The sequence below is a fragment of the Parasteatoda tepidariorum genome, chromosome 4 (genome assembly GCF_043381705.1).
Source record: "Parasteatoda tepidariorum isolate YZ-2023 chromosome 4, CAS_Ptep_4.0, whole genome shotgun sequence".
Lineage (NCBI taxonomy): Eukaryota > Metazoa > Arthropoda > Arachnida > Araneae > Theridiidae > Parasteatoda > Parasteatoda tepidariorum.
Window position 1 is genome coordinate 36,712,721 of NC_092207.1, and position 24,039 is coordinate 36,736,759.

At 30.5% G+C, this 24,039-nt stretch overlaps 1 protein-coding gene across 2 annotated transcripts; it reads right to left on the reverse strand.

Annotated features, from left to right (window-relative positions):
- Nucleotides 1-4,049: 4,049 nt before the first annotated feature.
- Nucleotides 4,050-18,657, reverse strand: LOC107453244 (monocarboxylate transporter 5-like). 2 transcript variants are annotated; one of them, XM_016069991.3, is made up of 8 exons: nucleotides 18,463-18,657; nucleotides 15,446-15,720; nucleotides 14,284-14,427; nucleotides 13,130-13,399; nucleotides 9,837-10,105; nucleotides 7,638-7,962; nucleotides 5,051-5,338; nucleotides 4,050-4,647 (listed from the first exon to the last, which is right to left on the reverse strand). In XM_016069991.3, exons 1-8 carry the CDS (start codon nucleotides 18,513-18,515, stop codon nucleotides 4,493-4,495), a joined length of 1,779 nt encoding a protein of 592 aa, XP_015925477.2. In that variant the 5' UTR covers nucleotides 18,516-18,657; the 3' UTR covers nucleotides 4,050-4,492. The 2 variants fall into 2 exon arrangements, with proteins under 2 accessions (XP_015925477.2, XP_042901898.1); XM_043045964.2 differs by lacking the exon at nucleotides 18,463-18,657 and adding an exon at nucleotides 18,169-18,324.
- Nucleotides 18,658-24,039: the final 5,382 nt, after the last annotated feature.

The window sequence follows — 24,039 nt, forward strand, 5'->3', positions numbered from 1 at the left end:
GTGGCATATTAACACAGTTTATGTTTAAAATTTCTACAGCAATTTGTGAAAGGGTCAAAAATATATCTAAATAATTACTTCGTAACAAAGTTTTTATTAAAATAAAAGAAATGTATTCTAAATAAATTCTTGAGGTACAGCTAACTATTCAAAGGGGCTAAAATTATTTTTTACAACAACCTAACACAATGAATCGAAATAAATACTTAACGTATAGCTATATTTTTTAAAACACTTCTTGAACTTTTATTTAAGACAACCCTACAAAGTGAATAGTGTTGCCAATGGATAGAGAAACACCCAACTTTATGGCATCATAGAGGGGAAACATACGATTATAAAACAACACTATACTCGTACCTCATTTTAATTAATCTACTGAAGCTAAATATAGCATTAATGTATTCATAACGCACGTAATCATTACACCAATGTTACGTAAAAAGAACTTGTGCTTAAATCATGACGTTTCGTCACGTCACACAAGCAATTTCTACCTATAAGCTTTTACCTGAAGTAAACAAGAATTCCACTAACATTTAGAAAGTGATATTATCTAACTTTCTGAGCTTTATCACGCCGTTCCAAATGTATGTATGTCAAAATCTACTTCCACTGTTTATGTTTGCAGAGGCTTAGTAAGATTGATTACATCAGAATCAACTGCTATTGCCGACACGTTGTAAATTTAAGAAAGACAATACGTTCAAGATTTAAGATGCTTTCTAGAATTTCCCAGATGTGGTAAACATATTTTTTTATGCCGAAACTCTTCGTTGAATGCGAAGAAGTTTGTGGAAGAATATGTCATGTGATGTTTTGTGAAATTTTAGAACCTATTTCAATTAACTGTAATTGTGTAGGGCACCAAATAAAAAGAAGGCATCTTAATGGTTTAATAATTTCGAACTAATATGCAGTCTTCTTGATTTTAGGCTGATCAGGATGATTTTAAATATTCTAATTAATATAAGACAATATATCATAAAGTCAAAAATGTGTTTTCTCTGAATACACCTACTTTTTTTCCACCTATTCTGATTTTTGACTTGTAAATATGGGAGGATTTAACCGCAAACTGCAAAATATAATTTCGATAGTTTAAGTAGGAGAACGTACCAAGACTTTGGACACATAATGTTAATTTCACTTTTTCCTTAATTTATATATCTCCGAAACAAATTTTGACTAAATAAAACTTTTTTGAACACAATTGAAAAACTCATTTGTCTAAAGACAAGTCAGTACAAAATTTTATTTTTTTAAGATAATTTATTAAGCCTTTCTTTTGTCGGATTATTTAGTATCTTTTGTTTTTTATTCCAATAATAAGCCTAACTTTAAATTATAAAGATGAACACTTGCTAACATCATTTTAAATTATGTAATTTCATATGAAAAACTGCAAATTCAAGCGGAATCGGGTACTTACAGATCAAGAAGAAGAAGAAGATCACGAATACTTATGCATTTAACCTATGACGTCAGCTCCAGCTAATCGTTTTTTTTTTCTTTTATAACCGTCGTTGAACAGCCGACCCAATTTTCGGGTTTACGACTACTAATGTTCAACTACGTAACCTTGTAATTTTGAACTCAATCCAGAAGACAAGGGAACTCCTGGATCAAGTATTGGGAGAAATTTGTCTTCGTGGAGGACTTTTTGATGGAACTAACCCGCATTTGCGTTACATGGAGGGGAAGACCACAAGAACCCCCCACGCTTAGCCTGAAGGCAAAAGGACTCTAACCCATGATCCGTCTACCTCTGAGGATATTTCACGTCAGCACTGTGGCCAGTGCAAGCCGGATGCGGAATTTCGACTGGGATTCGAACCCGGTTCACCTCATTGGAAGGCGAACGCTCTATCCCCTGAGCCATCGCGGCTCCCAGTTAATCGCTTATAAGCAAAATGACGTGTTTATGTTAAGTAAAGTTTCTCCACATAAGTTAGAATGTTAATTAACGCGAAGTTTATTAAATACAGCGCCGTATCATACATCAAATTTGCTGAAATATAATTCTTTCTCGGTTACATCTTTTACTTAACCTAGATTTATTATTTGTTTATGCATTTTATTGTAACGATGATATATTTTTGTTTTGAGTACCTGAGAACTTCGATGCATAATTAGTTTGTTTATGTTCTACATGGCTTCATGCCTATCTTTGTGTAAAGTAAGAAATATATAGTGAAAAGATTAAAATCTTTGTGGAATAAATTTTTTGTAAGAATATAGAATGTGTCACTTAAGAGAACTGATACTAGACGAGCATTGCTTACTCGAAATAGAATGGAAAGAACAGTTGCTAACGTAAACAAATGCCACATTTCAACAACCAACCAGGATCGAGATACCCTTACTCCGTCACTTACAGGAATCCCATTGGTCGAAAACAAAATTTTAAAATATACCTATAGAAGTTTCCTTTCTTAGGAACTATTAAGTTAATTTCTTTTAAGTTTTAGGTTATGTTAGTTGAAAATACAGAGTTGAAAACTATATCAAAATATTAAACTATATCAAATATTACCTCGAGATTAAAATTATTATTATTTTAAAATTTTAAAATAAAAATTATAAACATCCTAACAAATTATATATTGCCTCAAATTATCTTTGAATAAATGTATTTTACAATTGTGTATAATTTTTTTTTGAATTATGTAAATAGTTACAGAGATATGGCGAAATACGTTTATTCAGAAAAAAACTAAGTCATTTCGTTACTTCCTAAATTAATTAGCATATTTAAAATTAAATTATTCAAACCATTAAAATTGTATATTAGTACAAACAATTTCGGTCATTAGATGAAAATTTATTCAAGTGTTCTGATTTTTATTTTGCGTACTATATAGTATTAAGTTGAGGAGTCAGTTTTAAAGGAAGGCTTATTTCTGTGAGTTGAAACTTCCCTTAAAGCTGCGTGGTTCAAAATAATATGCAAGTTTCCTGTGCCACGTTGTTCTTTCAGCTATTCTGAGTAGAAGTAAAACAAAAAAATCCTGTAAATTCTGAAGAAAAAATAATTTCATATAAACCATTAATTTTAAGTCTAGATTGATTTTCATGACGTATGATCTTTGAGTATGCATTGTTGCATAAAAAGAAAGCGTAAAGGATGCATGTCATGCAAACGTAAAGTGCTATTTTCGTACAAGGAGATAAACTTTGTTGCCACATAGCCAGTAATATTTGACGTCAAACTGACGTCGGAAATTTCGAGTTTCTAAAAGACACTGTAACATCATTCTTTCGTAAACCTTACTAAAAGTAACTCCGTTTCTACGTGGTTTTTAAATAATGAAACAACCTTTTTTTTTAAAATTACCAATAAGCTCCGTTCCAACCCCAGTGGATACTTATCAATCAATTCGTCATCATTTTTTTCTTAATGTCGATAAAAATAAGTATTAAATAACGAGCAATGAGTGGTTAAATAACGGAACATCATTTAGTGTAATACTTGAAGAAAAATTATTGGATTTCGCAGAGTATTGTTGGATTCTGCAATATTTACAATTGGGTGACCTGTGTGTTAGAAAAGAATTCTAGATCTCAAATCATTGTTGATATTGATCGATGCATTTAACTGTTTAAATGTGTGCAATATGTGCACAGTTATAGATTATCACTTAAAGAGATAGTAACTGCTTCACAATGCTTGTTAATCCAATTTTTGACATTCTGTTAATGCATGTCAGGAATTGTATCCACGTGCAAAGGATGCAATAGCCCCTAACTTCTGAATGATTTTATTTTTAAGATCTCCAATTTCTTTTCAAATATTTTTTTACTCCACACACAGATCAGTCTCAATTGAAAATCAATCAATTCTTGTATCAATTGAAAAATGTTTTGCTATATCAATTGACAAACATATAAAAAACACATGCATTTTTATCTTTTCGTGAATTCAAGTTTGCCTGAATGGAAATTTAACATTTTTTTCCCAGTTCCAGCTGTCTTGGAAAGCTTACAGCTTTCCAAGAGAGATAGATAGGTAAAATAGATAGATAGGTATAATAAGAAATCAAACTGTGACTGTTTTTATAAATTTTATCTTTTTTTAAATTCGTTTCGGCAGATTACATCAGAAAAGACTTCCTTTGACTGTTGAAGATTATTTTAACTACTATTACGTAACTTAAATTTGGCACTCTTTTTAATGCAAATGTTTTTCTTTGTCACACTATTTGCAACAAAGGAAGACTGTTCTGAACATTTTCTGAAGTGCATGAAGCCTATGGAGAATAACCATCTTTCAAACCTTTCAACAGTTTCACACGACGTTTTACTTCCAATAAACTCTCTCGAGCTTGTCTTCTCCCAAAAGCTTCGTATCTTTTTTCCAACTCATTTCTTTCATCAACTGTAATTGAAATGCCCCTTAACTGATGATGATGATGTATCGGGCGCAAGTGGAAAAGAGTAGACTTTTGTTGCTTGTAAGCTGTACTCGTCAGGTACGAGTACTGTGGGTTATTTAGACATTAATGCTGTTCTGAGACTCTTCAATTTTGCTATTTTTCCATCTTACTAAAACTGGTTCGACCAACCAGAATGAACTAGATGCAATGGTCAGTCCTCCGAGTAGGTAGTACATTCCATCGTAGGACCCATAATGATCTCTGAAATGGCCTGCAATAAAGCGAAAAATAAAATTATATACTTTTTATATGCAATGAACAAGGTTTTTCGAATTCATAATAATTTTGAAAAATTGCAACCGAAATAATATATCCCCTTGTAAACTGTAAATTCAGCACCTAATAATTCATAATGTAAGGAGGTGATTTGATCACTTCCTACAAGTGATCAACACAGTGTACCGGTTAAATTCATTATAAAAAACGCTCCCACATTATTACAGACCTACCTCCAACTTAAACCTGATTTCATGATTTCTCTAGAATGACTAATTTGCTGTTCAATAAGCTTTATTTCTATACGTGATATATAAACTTGTTTTCTTTTTATTAACAAACTAGTATAGTTTTAACATTTAAAAAGAACTATAAATTTGACAGAAATAAACATTTACCTATAAGAAATGGTATCCCAAATGGCACAAGTCCAGAAGCAAAGCCATAACACCCCATGGCTATGGACTGCTCTTCTTTCTTGACATTTTTAAGAATTATGACAGGCATGCGCACCAGCATGCTTCCAGCTGTCAGGGAGTAAAAAGCCACCAGTATCAGGTACTCCGGCAGAGTTGACGCAGCTGGCAGACACAGTATGAACGTACCTTGAAGGAACAATGTCAACATCATGTAATTGGGCATGGACATCAAGTTTTTGTCTGTCACCCAACCGAAACAAAGGCGTCCTGCATGGGAAAAAGAAGAATAAGAAAACAATTACACGATAGTTATTGTAAGTTTTTCGGGCAATTACTCTTTCAACAAATGGTATTAAAAGTCAATAATTATGAAAAATAAGGCTGGAAAGGTCTTATCCCTCACAACCAAACTCAAGCGTCAAAGAAGAGGAAGCGAAGGAATAAAATATGATGGAATATATTATTTTCACTGATGTTGCGTATTCTCAAAGTACGAAAATAAGTTGCTCTCTCTTTCTCTTTATTGTTCTGAACCTAACTCAGAAGACAAGACAATTTGTGCATTAAGAATCACGAAAATTTTACTACTTTTTTTTTAAATGAAACTTTGTTGAGTTTTCGTCACTTGGAGAAGAAAACCATTCACGATGAGCCCAAATTTCTTATATGTTCGCCGCTAGAGATAGTTTATGTTATCTATAGTCAGCTCAGATCGAGGGTAATTAGGATTTTGAATCTTGTGTTTTTTTTAAACGCGAAGGTAAAGAATGAGCTGTCTAATGGTCACGGTGTAAATAATTATCATAGTGTCTGTGCTCCAGCAGCAGATTTCGATTGATTTCGTAAAATTACATTCAATTAGACTCAAGTATGTTTTTCTTTAATCTGAAGATAAAAAATGAGCTAGCTAATGATCACGGAGAAAAATATTTTACAAGTCTCAATTAAGGACTTTTTTTCTGAAGATAAAGAATGAACTACCTAATTGTCCCGGAGAAAATAACTTTCTTAGCGAATAGGCTCAATTAGCAAATAAATAGCATAAATTTTAGTATGATTTTTAAAGTATAAATTACAAAACTTAGTAGAAGAAGATACTATGTAGCATTTTAAAGGATAAACATTGTTTCAGAAACTAAATTTCCAAGGTACATTTTTGTATTAAAGTTATTGCATTTAATGACCTAGTAGAAAAATATGAAGTCTTAATTATCAACGGCGTATAATATGCTTCTAAAAACCCAACATTTTCAGCCTGTTAAACTTCTAATATATGCATTAAGAGTTGGGTTTCTTTGGGCGATTTTTCTAATTTGCTTTTGTATTAGCACATTCTCAAGAGTAGAACATTTTATGTTTAAAAATAATTTAACATAAGGAGTTCCGTAAGGATCACTTTTTATGTTTATTTGGAATTCTTATCAAAAACGAAGTAAACGAATAAACCCATAAAAAGCGGCACATTGGTATTCAAACAAGGTGAAGAAAAATTAACTTGATAAAATTAATTTCATAAAAACTTGAAGAATTATTTACAAGGAATGTAGGATTATATAAAAATATTCAAACCTGTTTGGTCACAGGAAAAACAGAAGATAAAAGGTAATTATTAAAAGCACGTTAGAATTTTATACAGCTATCTAACTAGTTCTAATGTTTTTTTTTATCCCGTCTCATGTAATAGTGATTCGTCTAACTTACGCAGGTGAAGAAGACAAGATTTAATTTTTATTTCATAACCATCTTTGAGCAGCCAATCCAATTTCAAGTTTAGGACTAAGAATGTTGCCGTGAAATTTTGAACCCAATCCAGAAAACAAGGAAACTCCCTGATCAAGTATAGGGAGAAGTTTGCTTTCCTGGAGGACATTTAGATGGAAATAACCAGCATTCACGTCACATGGAAAGGAAGACCATGAAAACCTCTCACAGTTAGCCAGACGGCGAACGGACTCTAATGCATGATCCGTCTATCACATAGAATGCTTTTTTACATCAGCCTTGTGTTCGGTGCGAGCCTGTTCGTATTGTCCAGCCAGCGCTGGGATTCGAGCCTGCAGATCATAACTTCGAACTGCAAATATTTTTTTATCTTGCCTAATCCGATAGTAATTTTTTTTTTCCTTGCAGGAGACGAAGGCAAGATTAAAAATATGCAAATCTGTTTTGTCACAGTAGGAAATAGAGAAAATTGAGAGGTAATTATTAAAAAGAATTTAGAGTTTTATCAGGCAATTTAACTACTTTAAATAATTTTTTTTTATCCCACCTCACTTAATAGTAATTCTTTTGACTTTGTTTTTTCCATGTTGAATTTTCATATTGAAATTCCTGATATGTACATTTCTTAAGCTTTGTTTATGTCATATATTCTAAAAATATGAATTAAAAGTAAAAATTGCTAAACAAATTACTTATTAAAATAGAAACTTTGTGTAGATAAACTGTTGATCATTTTTAAATCGATCGATAAAGTGATTAATTAAGATTATCTTGTGCTATATTGAAATTACACAGCTAGACAGACGTTGTGATAGCCTGAAACGTGGCAGTCACCAATACTCACCAATGATGTCGCCAAGAGCCATTGTGTGAATCAAGTATTTTCCAGCTGTTTCAGGAAGACCTTTGTCTTGACTATAATCCACCATACTAGTCATGATCGGGATGAAGACGAGAACATATGTGCACATGCACACACAAATCAGCAGGAAAATTGGATTCGTGTAAAGTTTGGCAATTGTTCTAATGCTCGATAACCAACTATTCTTATTTTCTTTCTCGGCCACCTTCTCAACGACATTTTCTTTATTTAAATCTTCTTTTAAGGAAGTTTGGTGATCTAAAATGGATGTTGAGTTGTTTTCTTTGGCAATTGATAAAAGGTTATTCTAGAAATTGACAAAAGAATCATATTAAATCTAGCAAGTTGTAGAAATATAAATCGTCATCCAGTACATTTCTAGGATTATTTGAAAAGATTTGTACAAATCGTAGCGCTATAAAAGTATTTTTTTTACCAGAAACATGTTAATAAGTTGTATTAGTAACATCGGTAACCTTACAGAAAATATCAGTGATGTTTATATTTAAAATGATATTCTTTAAAAATTAAATGCATTTGATCATTAGTTTTAAAAAGAATATGGTCCCGCGGTGGAATGATAGTAAAGACACGGTTCCCAGTAGAACACGAAGCGCAACATCATGCGCGAAATCAAGCATCATGCGCTGTGGTTAGTAAGCGGGTGGGTAACCTCTTTGATCAGTCTGCGTAAGGACCGAGGGAGCACAGCATCGGCCGTAGTTAAACTCTTCTACCATAAAGTGCTTGACATCACACGCAGATCTTTGGGTAACCAAAGCAGGGGAGCCATCTCCTCTGCAGAGGAACAAAATTGCGATGGAATGTCTTCGAATCATCCTCAAAGATGTTTCCCAGACAGTGGCCAATATGTGCAGCTCTAGTGCGACGTAAATTGAGTGCCTACCTACCTTAAAAAGAATATGCTCATTTCAGAAGCAGAAAAGAATTCGCAAAAATCTAAACAATCAGAATGACTTCTAAGTTTATGAAGACATTAGTTACTAATTATAAAAATTGACTATTATTTTCAAACTCAGAAAGATATTGATAACAAACTGAAAATGAAATTTTTACTTGCGTAAAGCCTCTTAATATCCGAATCTCCCTGATCTTAGAATAAAGCAGATTCATATTTATGTGTAAAGAAAATATAATATGTGCTTATTCAAATATATGTCTAAGAAACGGAATAATGCAGATGCTAATGTGAATGAAAACACAATCTTGTAAATTGAAAAGTGTACAGTACGCAAAATAAAAAACAGACCATCCTGAATTATTTTTAATCTATTTATAGGATATTTCTGTTCTAGGACTCAATAATAATGGTTTGAGGAAGTGAGTTTAAATATGCAAATTAATTCAGACGATATTTTAAGTTACGAAATCAGATACAAAAACGTACTTTCACTGGATAAACATACTTTTTCTTCGCCGAATTTTAAAGAAGCCGTTTTTTTAGAATTTGATTTCTCAGAAACCGTTCGACAGATTTCGTTCAAATTTGTATTATGCCATGTAAAATTACGTTTTTTTTAAAATGATTGATGTAGAAAATTATAAACCTTACAGAACTAAAAACAAGAAATGCGCCCTTTTAAAATGTAAACCTCAAAAATATAAAAATTTGAATTATAAAAAACCCTTAAAATATAAGAATTATAAACCTTAAATTCAAAATTTTTTCGACCATTAATAAATAAAATAATAATAATAATAATGATTATTATAAATGAATATTACAATTGTGTGCAAAAATTTTCCAATTTGGTTGAAAGTTTTTTGAGATATGACGAAAACACTATCATTTAAACCCAGAGTTGTATACAAAATGCAATCATGTATAAGAAACACAATCATGTAGATTCGAAAAAACGAAATGACACTGATGCTGATGCGTATGGGAAGCAGAAAATGTATTCGAATGTGAAAGATAAACAACAATCTCTAAATAGTGCACGTGGCATCCAATTAAGATGGTTCAATTGTTAATATCCTGTACATCAAAACCAGTTTGATTGCCAATACAACTTAAAGACTCCTCTTTAACTCTTTTCTTTTATTTGAGCACGGGTATTTGATTTTCTAAAAAAGTTATCCTATTTACTATTATTTAGTGTTTAAAAAATAAAACTGAGTTATATCATGCTAAATAAGAAGAAAAAAAACATTTATTACTTGAACATATAGTTTCTTTTCCTCATGATTTTCATTTTCTATTTCAAAAGCTAAATTGTCCACTCCTCCATTTTGCAACTTTTTCTCCAGGGTGACCAGGAGATTCGTCGCCGAGTGAGATTTCAATGGAACATTGGAAGCCTCCCTGATTTTGTTCTTTTCCAGAAGGTTAGGATTCAGCGATACAATGCTCAGCTTCTTATTTGCATTTGATTTGACATACTCTTCAGGAATCACATACATTTGTGCTTTCGATTTCAAGCTGGTTCCTGCAATATTGCAATCTTGTACAATCAGTGAATCAATCTTATTCGAAATGCTTTGCCCTAACAATGTAAAGGGGATCAGCCGTTATATTTATCATACAATTCTAATAGTTTAGTAAAAAACAACGGTGAAAAGTTCCTAAAATAGTGAAATAAATGTTTTTAAATTTTATTTCTATCGAAGTTTTTATTTTTCTTCTAACCGATTTCACTCAAATTGTCCGCTTCGGCGTTTAACTCTTTAAAGGACATTTTTTTATAGCAAAGTTACGTGAAAATATAGGGACTGAAATTGAATTTATAAAAAGTAATTCATTAAGGCTATTATCTAAAATTAATTTGATTTTCTAAACCATTTTTTTGGCAGGTTGGTGAAGGGAATTTTTAAACTTTTTCCTGCTGTAAGAAATTGGCTTTAAACTGGTACTTTTGGTTTAAAAAATAAACGAAATTGTTAATTTTGTGTTCATAATTTCAAATAAACTAGGAGAAATAATCAAATAGACGAATGCTTGACCTTTAAGAGAAAAATAGTGTAAACTTCTTTTCTTGACCCAACGCTATTCTTTACTATTACCCCCATTGATGTAAACAAAGCTCTTCGTTTTTTCGATATTTTCTGAAGTTATCAGAAGGTGGCAGCACAAGTGTAAGGGGAAAAATAATTTCCCCTGAACATTTAAAAATTAAGGAAGTTGGGAAGAAGTATACTTTCCACTTACTTATAATGGGTTAAATTGACATAATTTAACGCGTTGAATGCCACGCTAATTTTACATGGTTTGCTCGTCCGGACAAAATGACTTTTGTGCGTTATATATTGCATTAATTTCTTCAAACCATTTAGTAACGATAATAATATAAAAAATTTAAAAGCATTAAAAATTTACTTGAATTATGTATTTCTAAAAATCTTGGCTTCGCCGGTCACCGGTGACTCCCATACCGCTACGAACAAACTCAGTGCCGGTCACCGGTGACCCCATGGCATTTGATGTGTTAAAATAAACCAAGCAAAGTTATTATTTCAATCATTAATGACTCATAAAATTTTTCTTACTTCGGTCATCAAACTGTATTGGTCATTGACAAATAAAATATTATATAATCTTTTTCTTTATAAAATTGTATTTGGATAAAGGACTTTAATAGTTGTGGCCAATTAATCTCAAATTGTGATTTATGGAAAATGTAGGAAATATATGAAATCAAATTTTCAATATTTCTGTATAATTTCCATGTTTTGAGGGTGAAAACATCTAGTCCATGAAATAATATTTATTCAACGAAAATAAGGTCTTATGACTGGTTTAGCAATTTAAGTTATCATTTTCGATAAATTAATTAGCTTGCCATAATTATAGGCGATTCGAAACGAAAGATTGTAATTCGATACATGAAAATCTAATAATTAGATAAGTTATTAAATAATTTCGAACTCTCATTTTCATAAAATATATACATCATATGCAGTGAATTGTTTCCATTTTCTGTGAGTTTGTATGTTTTACCCAGTCAGTAGTGTTTAAAAGATTGTTTGTGTCATAAAGTGATTTTACGAGCTTATAATACCAATATATAAAAAAACTTATTTCATTTTTACATCCTACTAGTTTATGGCTGCAGCCAAAAACTACAGTTGAAAAAATACACAATATTCTATACAATATAAAGACATGAATATAAATCAAAGTAGATATATTTTGATAATTGATTAGTTATTTTGATTGATATATTTCTTAGCTCATACATAAGAGCAACATTAATTTTGTTTTGTTGCCTAATTTTCAGACTAAAGCAATATGATAACCGTTAACCTGTTTGTCAAAATGCACTGTAATGGAAAAATATTAAAGTCATTAACCTCATAAAATTTTTAAAAAAATTATAAATTATAAAGAAAATAATTTTCAATTATTTAAAATGCTGTATACCAAATGATATCAGAGATGCCTACTGCTCCGGACACGCCAAAATAATTGAAAAAACGGTAAATAACTACAAAGTAAATTTTGCAAATATTTGACTATTTTTGCTTGCTTTGTAAAATGTATAGCATGACATAAGTATTATAAAGTGATGAATTATATAAGCCTACGAATTGCTTAGAAATAGTGATGGATAAAAATCTACTAAATTGAATTTATTAAACCAAGAATCACAATTGATAAACTACCACGTTAAAATATATATCTGCTGTCCGGAACAAGTTGGCATCTCTGTGATATGTACATTTAAAAGGCATATAAATAATTCTATAAATGTAGTCGTAATTCGTGTAATGGGGGTGATATAAAGTGTGTAAGAAAACAATTATTCGGTAAATCAATAAATCAGTGTATCAATGCTACAAAAGCGCGTGTCAGTGTGTCTTTCAATCTTGTGTGGATTAAAGAAAATAGGTAATGAACATGAAGATTGAAGGGTTAACGCGTTTGCCGTTTAGACTATCACTATAGCAAAAATTTGGCAAAACCTACACTGTAAAAAACTCCCGTTCTCTTTACAGACTTTTTTTTTTATCATATTTGACGGTTTAAAGCAGTTTCGTTGACAAAGAGGTTTTTCTTTCATCATAATCATGAATAGATTAAAACCGTCAAAAATAACCGAACTTATAATAGGTGTCTGTTTTTTTTTAAAATTGCCTGTTTAATAAACAGTTTTTTCACACTGCTGGCAGTTTTTTGCCATAAATTTAACAGAATTTTTTACAGTGTAGTTAATAGACTTTTCTACAATAACAGACATACTTGTCTTTTAATCATTTAAAACAAAATCTTTTTATAATTATCAAAAAATACAAAAATAATGACAAATGCTTCCCATGATTCTTCAAAAAGCGATCAAAATAATAGAAAAAATTCGTTAATATGTCTAATTTACTCTGAAAAAGATGCAAGTGGAGATGAAAAAATGTATAAATGAAGAAAAAATATTATGAAATATGTATTTTTTCATCTCCTTTCAGGAGGAGATTAAAAAACTAACTTTTTCATCGATTAAAATGTAAATGAATTTATTTACTTTCATTTGGGTTTTTTTGCCCATTTCTGATCCAGCTTGGAGATCTGAGAAGCATGGCGGCCGGTATGACGTGCAAGATGACCCCAGATAGAATAAGGAATGTTCCCTGCAATCCATATTGTTCAGTCAGGTATTCTATGAGGAAGGAGAAAAATACAGATCCAACACAAGCTCCTGACAAAGCAATGCCAGATGCAGTTGATCGATATTTTTCAAAATATTGGTTAACAACAACTTGAAACAACGTGTTGGCAAAAGCTTCGCCAGTACCTATTGAGAATAATTATTATTTTGATTAGTTAATTTGTAGACTTTATACGTTTAATATAATAATATTAAATACGAATGCAAAACTACACAAGCGGAGTAGGTTCATCAAATGGTTCCCATTACCTTTATGTAACCTGAGTTTATTTGTAATTTCTGATTAGCGCTAAAAGAAAACACAAATATTTTTAATTCTAAGTAGAAAAAACTTCTTTGAAAAAACGCGCTAAAAAGCAGCAGAAATTTCAGAAAAAAGTAGCAATAAGGAAAACGAAGGAAATAAAAATAGAAATATGACCACCGAAGCCGACGTCTTCAGGGGGTACCGGCCTCGGTAGCCATAAAAACAAAACCATTTCTATTAGAAATGGTTCAATTAGAAATGGTTTTGTTTTTATGGCTACCGAGGGCCGGTACCCCCTGAAGACGTCGGCTTCGGTGGTTATATTTTTATTTTTATTTCCTTCGTTTTCTTTATTTCTGATTACTGCCTGATCCTGAAATATAAACATATAATTTGCCCAAACCGAGGTAGCTTATCAAAGAGTTCTTATACCTGTTTCTGCAGTCTTTACGCCTGAGTTTATAATTCCCTTTAAATTTCAAACTGATGTATATTGTACAATAATTTGGGAGGATGTAGCGAGCATGAATCAACATATTAACAAACTAACCAATCTTCAGGAAAACTTCAACATAAAATTCATATGACTTTTTAGAAAGAAGAAAAAAGATAGAAACGATAGAGAATAAAAAAAGGACAGTTATACAATTATTCAATCTCCCCCTAAAATTTTTTAACTCCAACTAATTTCCTCCTTTTTATTTGTATTATTACTTATCAACATCAAACTGATAAATATAAACAAAAGCATCGTTTGTCTTACCATGAATTCCACCCCAGCAAACGGCAAGCCACCCGACTGTTGGTGCAAAGAAACTGAGACCAGCTCCTGTTGCGGCAACAACTGCCCCTACAAGAGTGACGGTTCGAATACCGAACCTTTGACCCATAATACCGACAATAGGACCTGAAATGAATCATCAAAATAAATAAATTGATACTATAATCGTTTACTGAAACTGTAGCTATTATTAATAAAGATTCTCCATTAGAAATCGGTAATGATAACTTTATGATAACTATCAATTAATTATAATTTTTGGCCATCGTTAATAAATGCGCATTTTTTTACTATTTCCGATTGCAAACTATTATAAAATTACTAATAGTCAACTATTATTAAACAATTTTAGGCAATTTTTTATTTTTATATCATTTACAATAATTGCCATCATTTGTGTAATACTACAAAAAATCCATAACGTCATACCATTATTAATAATGATTAATTATCAGACCATTACCCCTAATTAATATTTATTAGTTTATTACCAAATTTCATAGGATAAGAAAAGTTAACAATGAATGTTATTATGTTAGCAATGATTTTAAATGATTATTCCTCACTACTTCAGCTATTGCCTTGAATTTATTACTAATGTTATTCTTTATTAACTTTAATGCTTACATGAAATAAAATTATCCTTTATTATTTCTGCAGCAAAAATAATTGAGTATTACACCTTTTAATTAATTAATTGTTTTTTTATTTAATTAATTATTTTTTAAATTAATTAATAATGAAATAATTTTAAGTCATTTTAATTAATTAAATTTAATTCCTTCTAAATTAATTATTAATTGATTATTTTTAAATAATTATTAATTAACTATTTTTATTTAAATATTAATTAATTCCATTCTTAATTGTCTTAATTCTTCTTAATGCTTACAAGAAATAAAATTATCCGTTATTACTTCTGAAGCCAAAATAATTGAGTATTACACCTTTTAATTAATTCATTATTATTTATTTAATTAATTACTTTTTATTAATTAATAATGAAATAATTTTAAGTCATTTTAATTAATTAATTTTAATTCATTATAAATTAATTATTAATTGATTATTTTTAAATAATTATTAATTAATTATTTTTATTTAAATATTAATTAATTCCATTCTTAATGTAGCTAAAACAAACCTGATAGGCATCTCAGAGATTTCCTAAATGTAAATGGAATTGTTGCTTCTTCTCTGCTAACATCGTATGTATCGATAACAGCAACGTACAATATTCCGACCATCTTTGATATACCTGATAGTATCAAAGTGATAATACTTGCCGTGAAGGCAATGACCCATGCATGACCTTGATCTGGACCTTCACTGATGGTCATGGTTTCAGCTGGTGGTTTAATTTCCTTCTTCAATTGAAGATAGGGGATTGATGGTCTCTTCTTAGCTGGAAGCAGCGACCTTTTAAAAGAAAATCATATTTTAAAGAAATTGAATATTGCCAAGAGACAATTATCAAGATGATACTGTGAATTACATAAAAATAAGGTACGTATAGTTGAACACCAAGTGGTGGAACATGATCAAAGTACCATTGGATTTTACTTTTAGAAACATTAATAAAATGTTTAGAAAACATATTTTTTCAACGAAACCATTTTATTTAGAAATCTTTCAGAATAATATAATCTTCTATTACCGTAATCAATTGTAAAATATTGTACATGGAAAACTGTGTGCTTTTAAAAAGTAACATAACACAATCTTCTATTAAAAGTTTAAACATTAAATAATTTTAATAATACGTCATTGATGCATCATATTTGAACCTTTAGGAATTTGTAAATGAAATAACAAAGTTTCTCAATCTATTATGAAAGAATTAATCATAGGTTTAGTTTAATTAAAAAGAATTTTTAGATGAATGAGAAATGATTAAGGAAGAAAATCTCTATTTTTATTTTTTAGAGAAGAATACTCATGTTGAAAGTGCTGTCATATGAGTGTAAATATTGTCTCCAGTTCTTAGCTTAGTGACATAAAAGTACAAGTATCGTGCTTTTAAAACTTTGATATGTTCACGGAAATAAAAATAAATTTTTTAAGATCGTTGCCGCCTTTTAAGTACCCTCTGTTGTTTTTTAGCGTATTTTTCTTTTCTATGTTTTTAAAGCATTAATGTATGTTCATGTGAGTTTTTTTCTTCAGAATTTGAAAACATTCCACAACATCTATTCAATTAATGCTATTCAAAATTCGTAGCACTTTTATTGCTTTAAATGCATGTTAAATAGCACATTTATACCATCATTGCTATTCAAACTTCGCTTCTGTTTGATAAGTTCGTAATGAATTGCACGTTTCAAATAATCTAATTATATACTTGTATATTTTTAGACTTTCCACGAATTTGCGCGCGAGACAGGCCTTTCATTAAGGGTTAACCGTAGTGTTACTTTATTTCGTAAATTTAATGTGCTTTTTGAAAAAAATATTAAGATCACAGATGTTCCTATTCAAATTAAAACGAAATCAAAACTATGGATGGTATTTTCTATATAAGGGAGTGCTACAGGATCTTTATCTACCATATTTCCAGGTTACTGTGTCCGGTGTATTTTGAGGTGATTTGGTTCAAAAAGTTCACTGTGTTAAGAGTGAACACAGTAAATAGTGAAGGCAATAAATGTGGTTATATAATAGTAAGAGCCGGGATGGCTCAGGGGATAGGGCGTTCGTCTTCTAATGAGGTTTACCGGATTCGAATCCCAGCGATGGCTGGTCGATACGAATTTTCCCGACCGCAGTGCTGACATAAAATGTCCTCAGTCGGATCACGGGTTAGAGTCCTCTTGTTGTCAAGTTAACAGTGGGAGGTTTTCGTGTTTTTCCTCTCCATGTAACGTAAATGCTGGTTAGTTGCACCAAAAAGTCCTCGACGAAAGTAAGTTTCTTCCAATATTTAATTTAGAAAATCCCTTGTCTTCTGAATGAGGTTTGAAATCATAAGGTTACGGAGTTGAACATTAGTAGTCGTAAACCCAAAAAATTGGGTCGGCTACTCAACGATGGTTATAAAATAAAAAATATATATAATAGTAAACATGTGGTTTGAGAGGTAATAAACACTTAAAACTGATATTAGAATAAAAACTATTATTAAAACATTTATTACCTAGTAAACAATATAATTACTTTGAAACTTAAATCCAAATGATAATTTGTAAAACTAACTTTGTCTCGCTACTTTAAATACTAAACTAGCTTGTACATGGGGCACTGCTTGCAGCAAAAACAAATAGTATTAAAGAAATCAAAAGAAATCAAATCAGGAATGCCAAAAAAAGCTAATTTTTTCTAAATATGACAACCATATAGCCTTTTTTTTTAAACAATATATGTATCTATATACAATTAAAAGAAATTTTCACTTCAAAATTACCAGAAACTAAATCAGGAACGCAAAAAAACTGAGTTCTTTCTAAATATAGCAAACATGTCGCCTCTTTTTTACAATGTATCTTTAAGGTATCCGACTACCTTCGGGACAAAATTTTTAAAAAATAAATATTTTCCACAACATTATTGCAATTTATATTGCATATTAATTTAAATAAACATATTTAATTGAGAAAATTTAAATATACAGGAAATTTTTTGCTTAAAGAGTATTTTTTAGATAATTTTAATGAAAATATCTCATTAACGGAAAACACTCTATACAAAAAACTATTGTACATACAGCTATCAAACTTTTTGAGCCGTTTTGTATAACCCTCTGAAGTGTTATGAACCTCAACTTAAATGATATCATGAAATTAAAAAAATTTATGGAGTGTTAAGCATATTTTTCCATTTTTTTCAACATTTNCTTTAGTTATTTGATCTGAAAGAAATCTGAATATTTACCTCATTTTCTTAGGAAAAACATGCCTCCTATAATTTTCCCACCAACACCTCATTTTTATCAATTAGTAATTTGATCCGAAAGAAATCTGAATATTTACCTCATTTTCTTAGGAAAAACATGCCTCCTATAATTTTCCCACCAACACCTCATTTTTATCAATTAGTTATTTGATCTGAAAGAAATCTGAATATTTACCTCATTTTCTTAGGAAAAACATGCCTCCTATAATTTTCCCACCAACACCTCATTTTTATCAATTAGTAATTTGATCCGAAAGAAATCTGAATATTTACCTCATTTTCTTAGGAAAAACATGCCTCCTATAATTTTCCCACCAACACCTCATTTTTATCAATTGCACAGTTAAGAAAAAAACTATTTAAAAATTAAAGAATTTGATCGCGAAATTTATAGGCTGTACATTGGGATTTTAGAAAATGGTTTAACCATGAAATTTAGCTATTGGGTGAAAAATTCTGAAAAAAAAGAGTTTTATGCGTAACACTACTTGTATTTATACGGAACTCGCTCTTGGTAATAAAAGTAATGTATTTGTTTTATCTAATGGAATTTTACTCAACTGGGCAGGTGTTATCTAAAAAACATTTGTTTAGAAGTTAGTAGCAAAGTGTTTAATAGTTCGTTTCTCTTAAACGTTTTATTAGTAAAAATTTTTTGAAGCCTTGAAAGTTTCTACGAAAAAACTATACTTGAAAACAGTTTAGCGTATCACAACACCAAAAATGGTGGCAACTACTCTGCACCAAATTGGTGCAGTGTAACGTCATACATAACTCTTATGAATCTATGTGTTTTATTACACCAAGAATGTGCTTTTACACTACTTTTATTGTTTTTTTATTTTATGAACGTCGTTGAACAGTCGAACCAATTTTGAGTTTACGACTACTGATGTTCAACTCCGTAGTCTTGTAATTTTGAACCCAATCCGGAAGACAAGGAATCTTCAGGATCAAGTATTGGAAGAAATTTTGATAGGTGATAAAAGATCTCAAGACAAAGGATAAAATATCCCTTGACTTGAAATCTTGGATCAAGTATTTTGAAAAATTTGCTTCCGTGGAGGACTTTTTTTTTTTAATCCCGCATTTGCGTTACACGTAGAGGAAAGCCGCGAAAACTTTCCACTATTAGCCTGACGGCATGGGGACTCTAATCTAGGATCCGTCTACTACTGTGGATATTTTACGTCAGCACCGTGGTCGGTGTGATCCGGGTGACGAATCATATCCACTAGTCATTGCTGGGATTGGAACCTAAATCACCTAGTCGACCCAATTTCGTATGAATCAATCAGTTGTCCCTAGGATTCAAATCTGGGTAAATGAAAGTTGGATTAATTTCTTACTGAAGTTTGATTTTATGTTTGAGGTACTCTGAGCTTTAGGAGATCAATTCAGTCATCATTTAAAGGGAAATTTCAATGATAAAGATGTATGCAAACGGTTCACATTATTATTCGACACATTATTACAAACACATTATTACGGTTTACATTATTACAAACACATTATTACTTGATTTTATACGGTTTTATAACTTGGTCATAAATGACATAAAAGAATTGACAAAAAAGAAAAGAAAAAGAAGCAACGGTAGCAGGGAAAAATTTAAAATTTTTGAAAAAAATTAATTATATTAAAATACACAAAAAATTAAAAAATTGTGAAACAATCAAATATTGCATATCGCTATTAACCGACACTTAAAGTTTTCATCCCTATGTCTATTTAAACTATTAAAATGTTTTATTAATGTTAGGTAATTAGTTATGAAACATCTTAGTTTTGAAAAAAGACAATATTTTGGTGTTCATATGGGGAAAAAAAAACTTAAGATTAATAATAATAATTCAAAAATAAATTAAAATAGATGCATTTTTTAAAATAGATGCTAGTGAAAGTTTCTACTGTAATTTTAAATATAAGAGAAATAAAAAAGTAAAATAAATAAATAAAATTTTTTAGAAAATATGGATTTTAAATGTAATAAGTTAAAATTTTAAAATGAAAAACTTTAAATAATAACAAATTAAATTTTCCTATAGCTGCTATAAATATATTTTAAGTTGAATATTTTTTATTCAATGGAAAGAAAGATCTGTAGTTCAAACCGAAAGTAAGAATAAAGGGTTTTACAATAAAACTTAAATTCTGAAATACCATTGTAAACTTTAAAAATAATCCCACCAGATTTACTTACAGTACAAATCTTATGTTTCAATACTATTATTTTGGATATTGATAAATACTAGAGTATGATACTATACTTGTCAAAATTGGTATAATAGTTTATGATATACAGGAAGCATTAAATTTAATGCACATTTATTGATAAGTACCAAGAAAATGATATCGCGTAAATGTCAAGCCTAGTTTATTATTTTATTGCAATTTACAAGCATATTTTTTAATAAACGACATAACTTTTACTAAAGTATTCGAACTTGACGTTCGATTCAATGCCAGAGTCAATGCATCTGTCCAATAAGCAATCATTTTGACCGGGAAAAAAAATTTACTCTTATTTGCAATAGACAAGTTATAAATTTGAAGCACCTATAAATTACGACACAGTGCAGATATTCAACATAGTTTGTGGTCTTTATTGCTATCATAAAACAGCATCAATAACTTACGTAGAAATGGTACTAAAACTGTAACACTTGATACAATAAAAATATAATCGTTTTGTCAAAAAATATTGCGAACGCTTTTTTATTAATTCCGTACGGGGAATGCTTTCCGTTGAAAAATTTTACATTATTAGTTGGTACATAGTTTAAAACATATAACCTGAGGTTTTTAAAAATTGTACCATGCAAATATTGTGTTAATTATTATAGGAAAGAGTGTTAAGCGTGGTTACATTTTTAATTAACTGTGGTTTTAAAAGAAACATGCATTTATTTTCTTCGTAAATATTCGCGCTGCAAAAAAATTCCAGATAAAATTAGGGTATAAAGTACCGGTGCTTTGGGTACATTATCCGCAAAATCCATTTTAAGGTACAGTCTATTTTCACCTTCAAATATTAATGCCGTAATTTTTACGGCAATAGTTATTTACATAGAGAATTTCAATGACTTTACGGTAGTTATTTCTGTAAATATTAATGTAAATCTATTTTCTGTATCCTTTTTCCGGTAAACATTTTCTTACGGTTAAGAGTACCAGCACCCTGAGAAGCGGTACTTTTTACCTTAATTTAATCTGGAATTTTTTGCAGTGCAAATATCTACACCGAAGAGCTATTACATTATGACAACCCTGCTAATAGCATGTAGGACCACTTTTAGCCCTCAAAACTGCTAGCACCCGCCGTGGCATTGATTCCACAAGGTGCTGATAGGTAGTCTGAGGTATCTGGTACCAAGCGCTCACCAACTGGTCCTGCAATTCCCTCACATTGCGAGGGGGTAGCGTGGCAGCACGAATTTGGTTTTCCAAGTAGGACCACAAATGCTCTATTGGATTAAGGTCAGGTGAATTTGGGGGCCAAGACATGACTTGAAAGTCACTGGAATGTTCCTCGAACCAATCCATGATGATTCGACCCTTATGACATGGTGCATTATCCTGTTGGTAAACACCATCCCCCGCAGGAAAAACTGTTTCCATGAATGGGTGAACCTGGTCTGCAACTATGTTCAAGTAACTTCCAGACGTCAGGGATTATTCTATGAGGATTATGGGTCCTAATGTGCCCCATGAAAACATTGTTCCTGGGAGAGAAACAATGAAAACCTGGGCGAGCCCAATGTTATAGATGGAGGGTAGTCATAATGTAATGGCTTTTCGGTATATGACAGTGCTTTTAATCTTTTCTAACAGGCGCTCTCTAGTCGTTTTGAGAGGTTGACTCTCCGCCACTTTAAACGTAGCGAAAAAATACCTTGTTTATTAATTATAAATAATAATTTTATTTATATACCCACAAAAACTTTTGTGTACGCTTAGCAAAATAAAACATTACACACCTAATAACTTTAGATTTAATTATCGGATTCTTCACTTACTTAGATACATCTTAAGGTTTAAGGGGTAAGCCTCATGCATGCTCATTAATTAATATCGAAGAATTTTTATGAAATTACATACGATAACGAACTTTTTCAAGTTTAAAGCTTCTTTTTAATATATTTTTGACCCTTAAATACTGAAGATTACCACTTATGAAAAATATGATCCTAATAGTTTAATCAAAGGAGCTTTCGAAAGTTTGAACTATTTAATATTAATTTTATTGCTAATTTATTTCCATCTACAAGCAGAAATACATCTTTGAAAGCAGTTGGGAAGCATTCAAATAAGTTAAAAACTCTTCAATAATTAATAATATTTTTTTTCAATAGTAATCGAAAAACATATATTGTTAGACTCATGAGATAAAAAAGAATAAATTTGCAGATTAAATTAGTATTAAGTTAGCAACCCAATTTATTAAAGAAAAAATTAGATTGCAAATGCATTTTTATTAAAAAAAAAACTGTAGTTTTTCTTTTTGATAAAAGTCAGCACCATTTTCAATATCAGCATAACTGAGTACAGGTGGACGAAATATTACCTAATAGTCATGAATAACTGTTACGAACTCATAAAAAAGAAATATTTGATTCATAAAGTGTTTCATTCTAACGAAACAGTCTGTCAAATGGTCTTAAATAAGAAAAAAGTGGATTAAATAATCACGATTTAAGCTTGTTTATTACATCGCATGCATCAGAGGAGAATTAGTTATAAAGTATATTTACCTAAACCGAATGAATAATAGGCAGGTAAGTCATTGAAAAGGAAACTCTAAAAAGTCTTTGTGACTTTCTGTATAGTAAATAAATGAATTACTCTTAAATCTTCATTTTTATTCGTTTTTCCTACACCAGTCCTCTATTGTTCTAAAGAAGCTAAGCAAGTATTTTTCAAATGAGAAAAAAAATTATGTTATTTTCAACCATTTCTCTTCAAATTTTGTGGAATAAGAACAAAAGAATAGATATTTTAGAGAAGAAAAATGTCATTGAGTTCATTGAATTTTTTTAAAAATCAATATGAAATTCAACATAAATCAATAAATTGAGGAATTAAAAAAAAGTGCTATAAAGAAATTTCTAATAGAGGGATTTAATGGAAGTAAGTAAGTGAATATTTTCTTGAAAACCTAACTTAATTTATGGACTTAAAATTTAATATTTAATTAGATTGTTTACTTTGACAATGTTAAAAATGATCACTGAGAAGAAAAAAAAAGTATGATCAAAACTACGTTGTTTCTGGCTCTATGAGAGCACCAAAAAGCTCGGTAATTTTTATTGAAGTGTTTTTGGTTATGGCTTTCGTAAAATTAACAATTAAATATAGTTGTATAATATGTGATAAATTTGATAACTGTAATAAAATTTGGTAATTTCATCATGATACCTTAAATCATGGTACGAAAACGATTTATTCGGTAAAATTTGCTTTTCAGTTTTGTATTCACTAAAGGCACTAAAGGTGTGATAATAAGAACTATCTAGACGAAACCCAGATAAATGCTCGGTACTTAGGAGCGAATTAATAGCTATTGAGGAGGGTTTAAAAACCATCCTCCACTCCACTGACTCTAGCGATATTTGAATTCTCCCAGATAGCCGCAGTTCGATTCAACATCTACAGGACTGGAGTTCGAGTCCGCGTAAGCATTCAAATAATCAATATGCTCAAAATTCTTGCAAATCGTAGGGAGGTCCACTTTCAGTGGATCCCTTCTCACGTCAACGTCCCTGGAAACGAAGTTGCGGATATCTTGACTAAAAGAGGCTGCTCTGAGATGGCGACTACCGACTATGATCTCACTTTTCAAGAGATTTT

Bases quoted from the DNA above. Each gene is read 5' to 3' on its own strand.
- LOC107453244 (XM_016069991.3), bottom strand. From the start codon at position 18,515: ATGAGGTGTTGGTGGGAAAATTATAGGAGGCATGTTTTTCCTAAGAAA. The intron at 13,400-14,283 runs GTAAGACAAACG...TATTCTCAATAG, and splicing joins TTGCTGGGGTGGAATTCATG to GTACTGGCGAAGCTTTTGCC. The intron at 4,648-5,050 runs GTAAATGTTTAT...GCTTTATTGCAG, and splicing joins TGGGATACCATTTCTTATAG to GCCATTTCAGAGATCATTAT.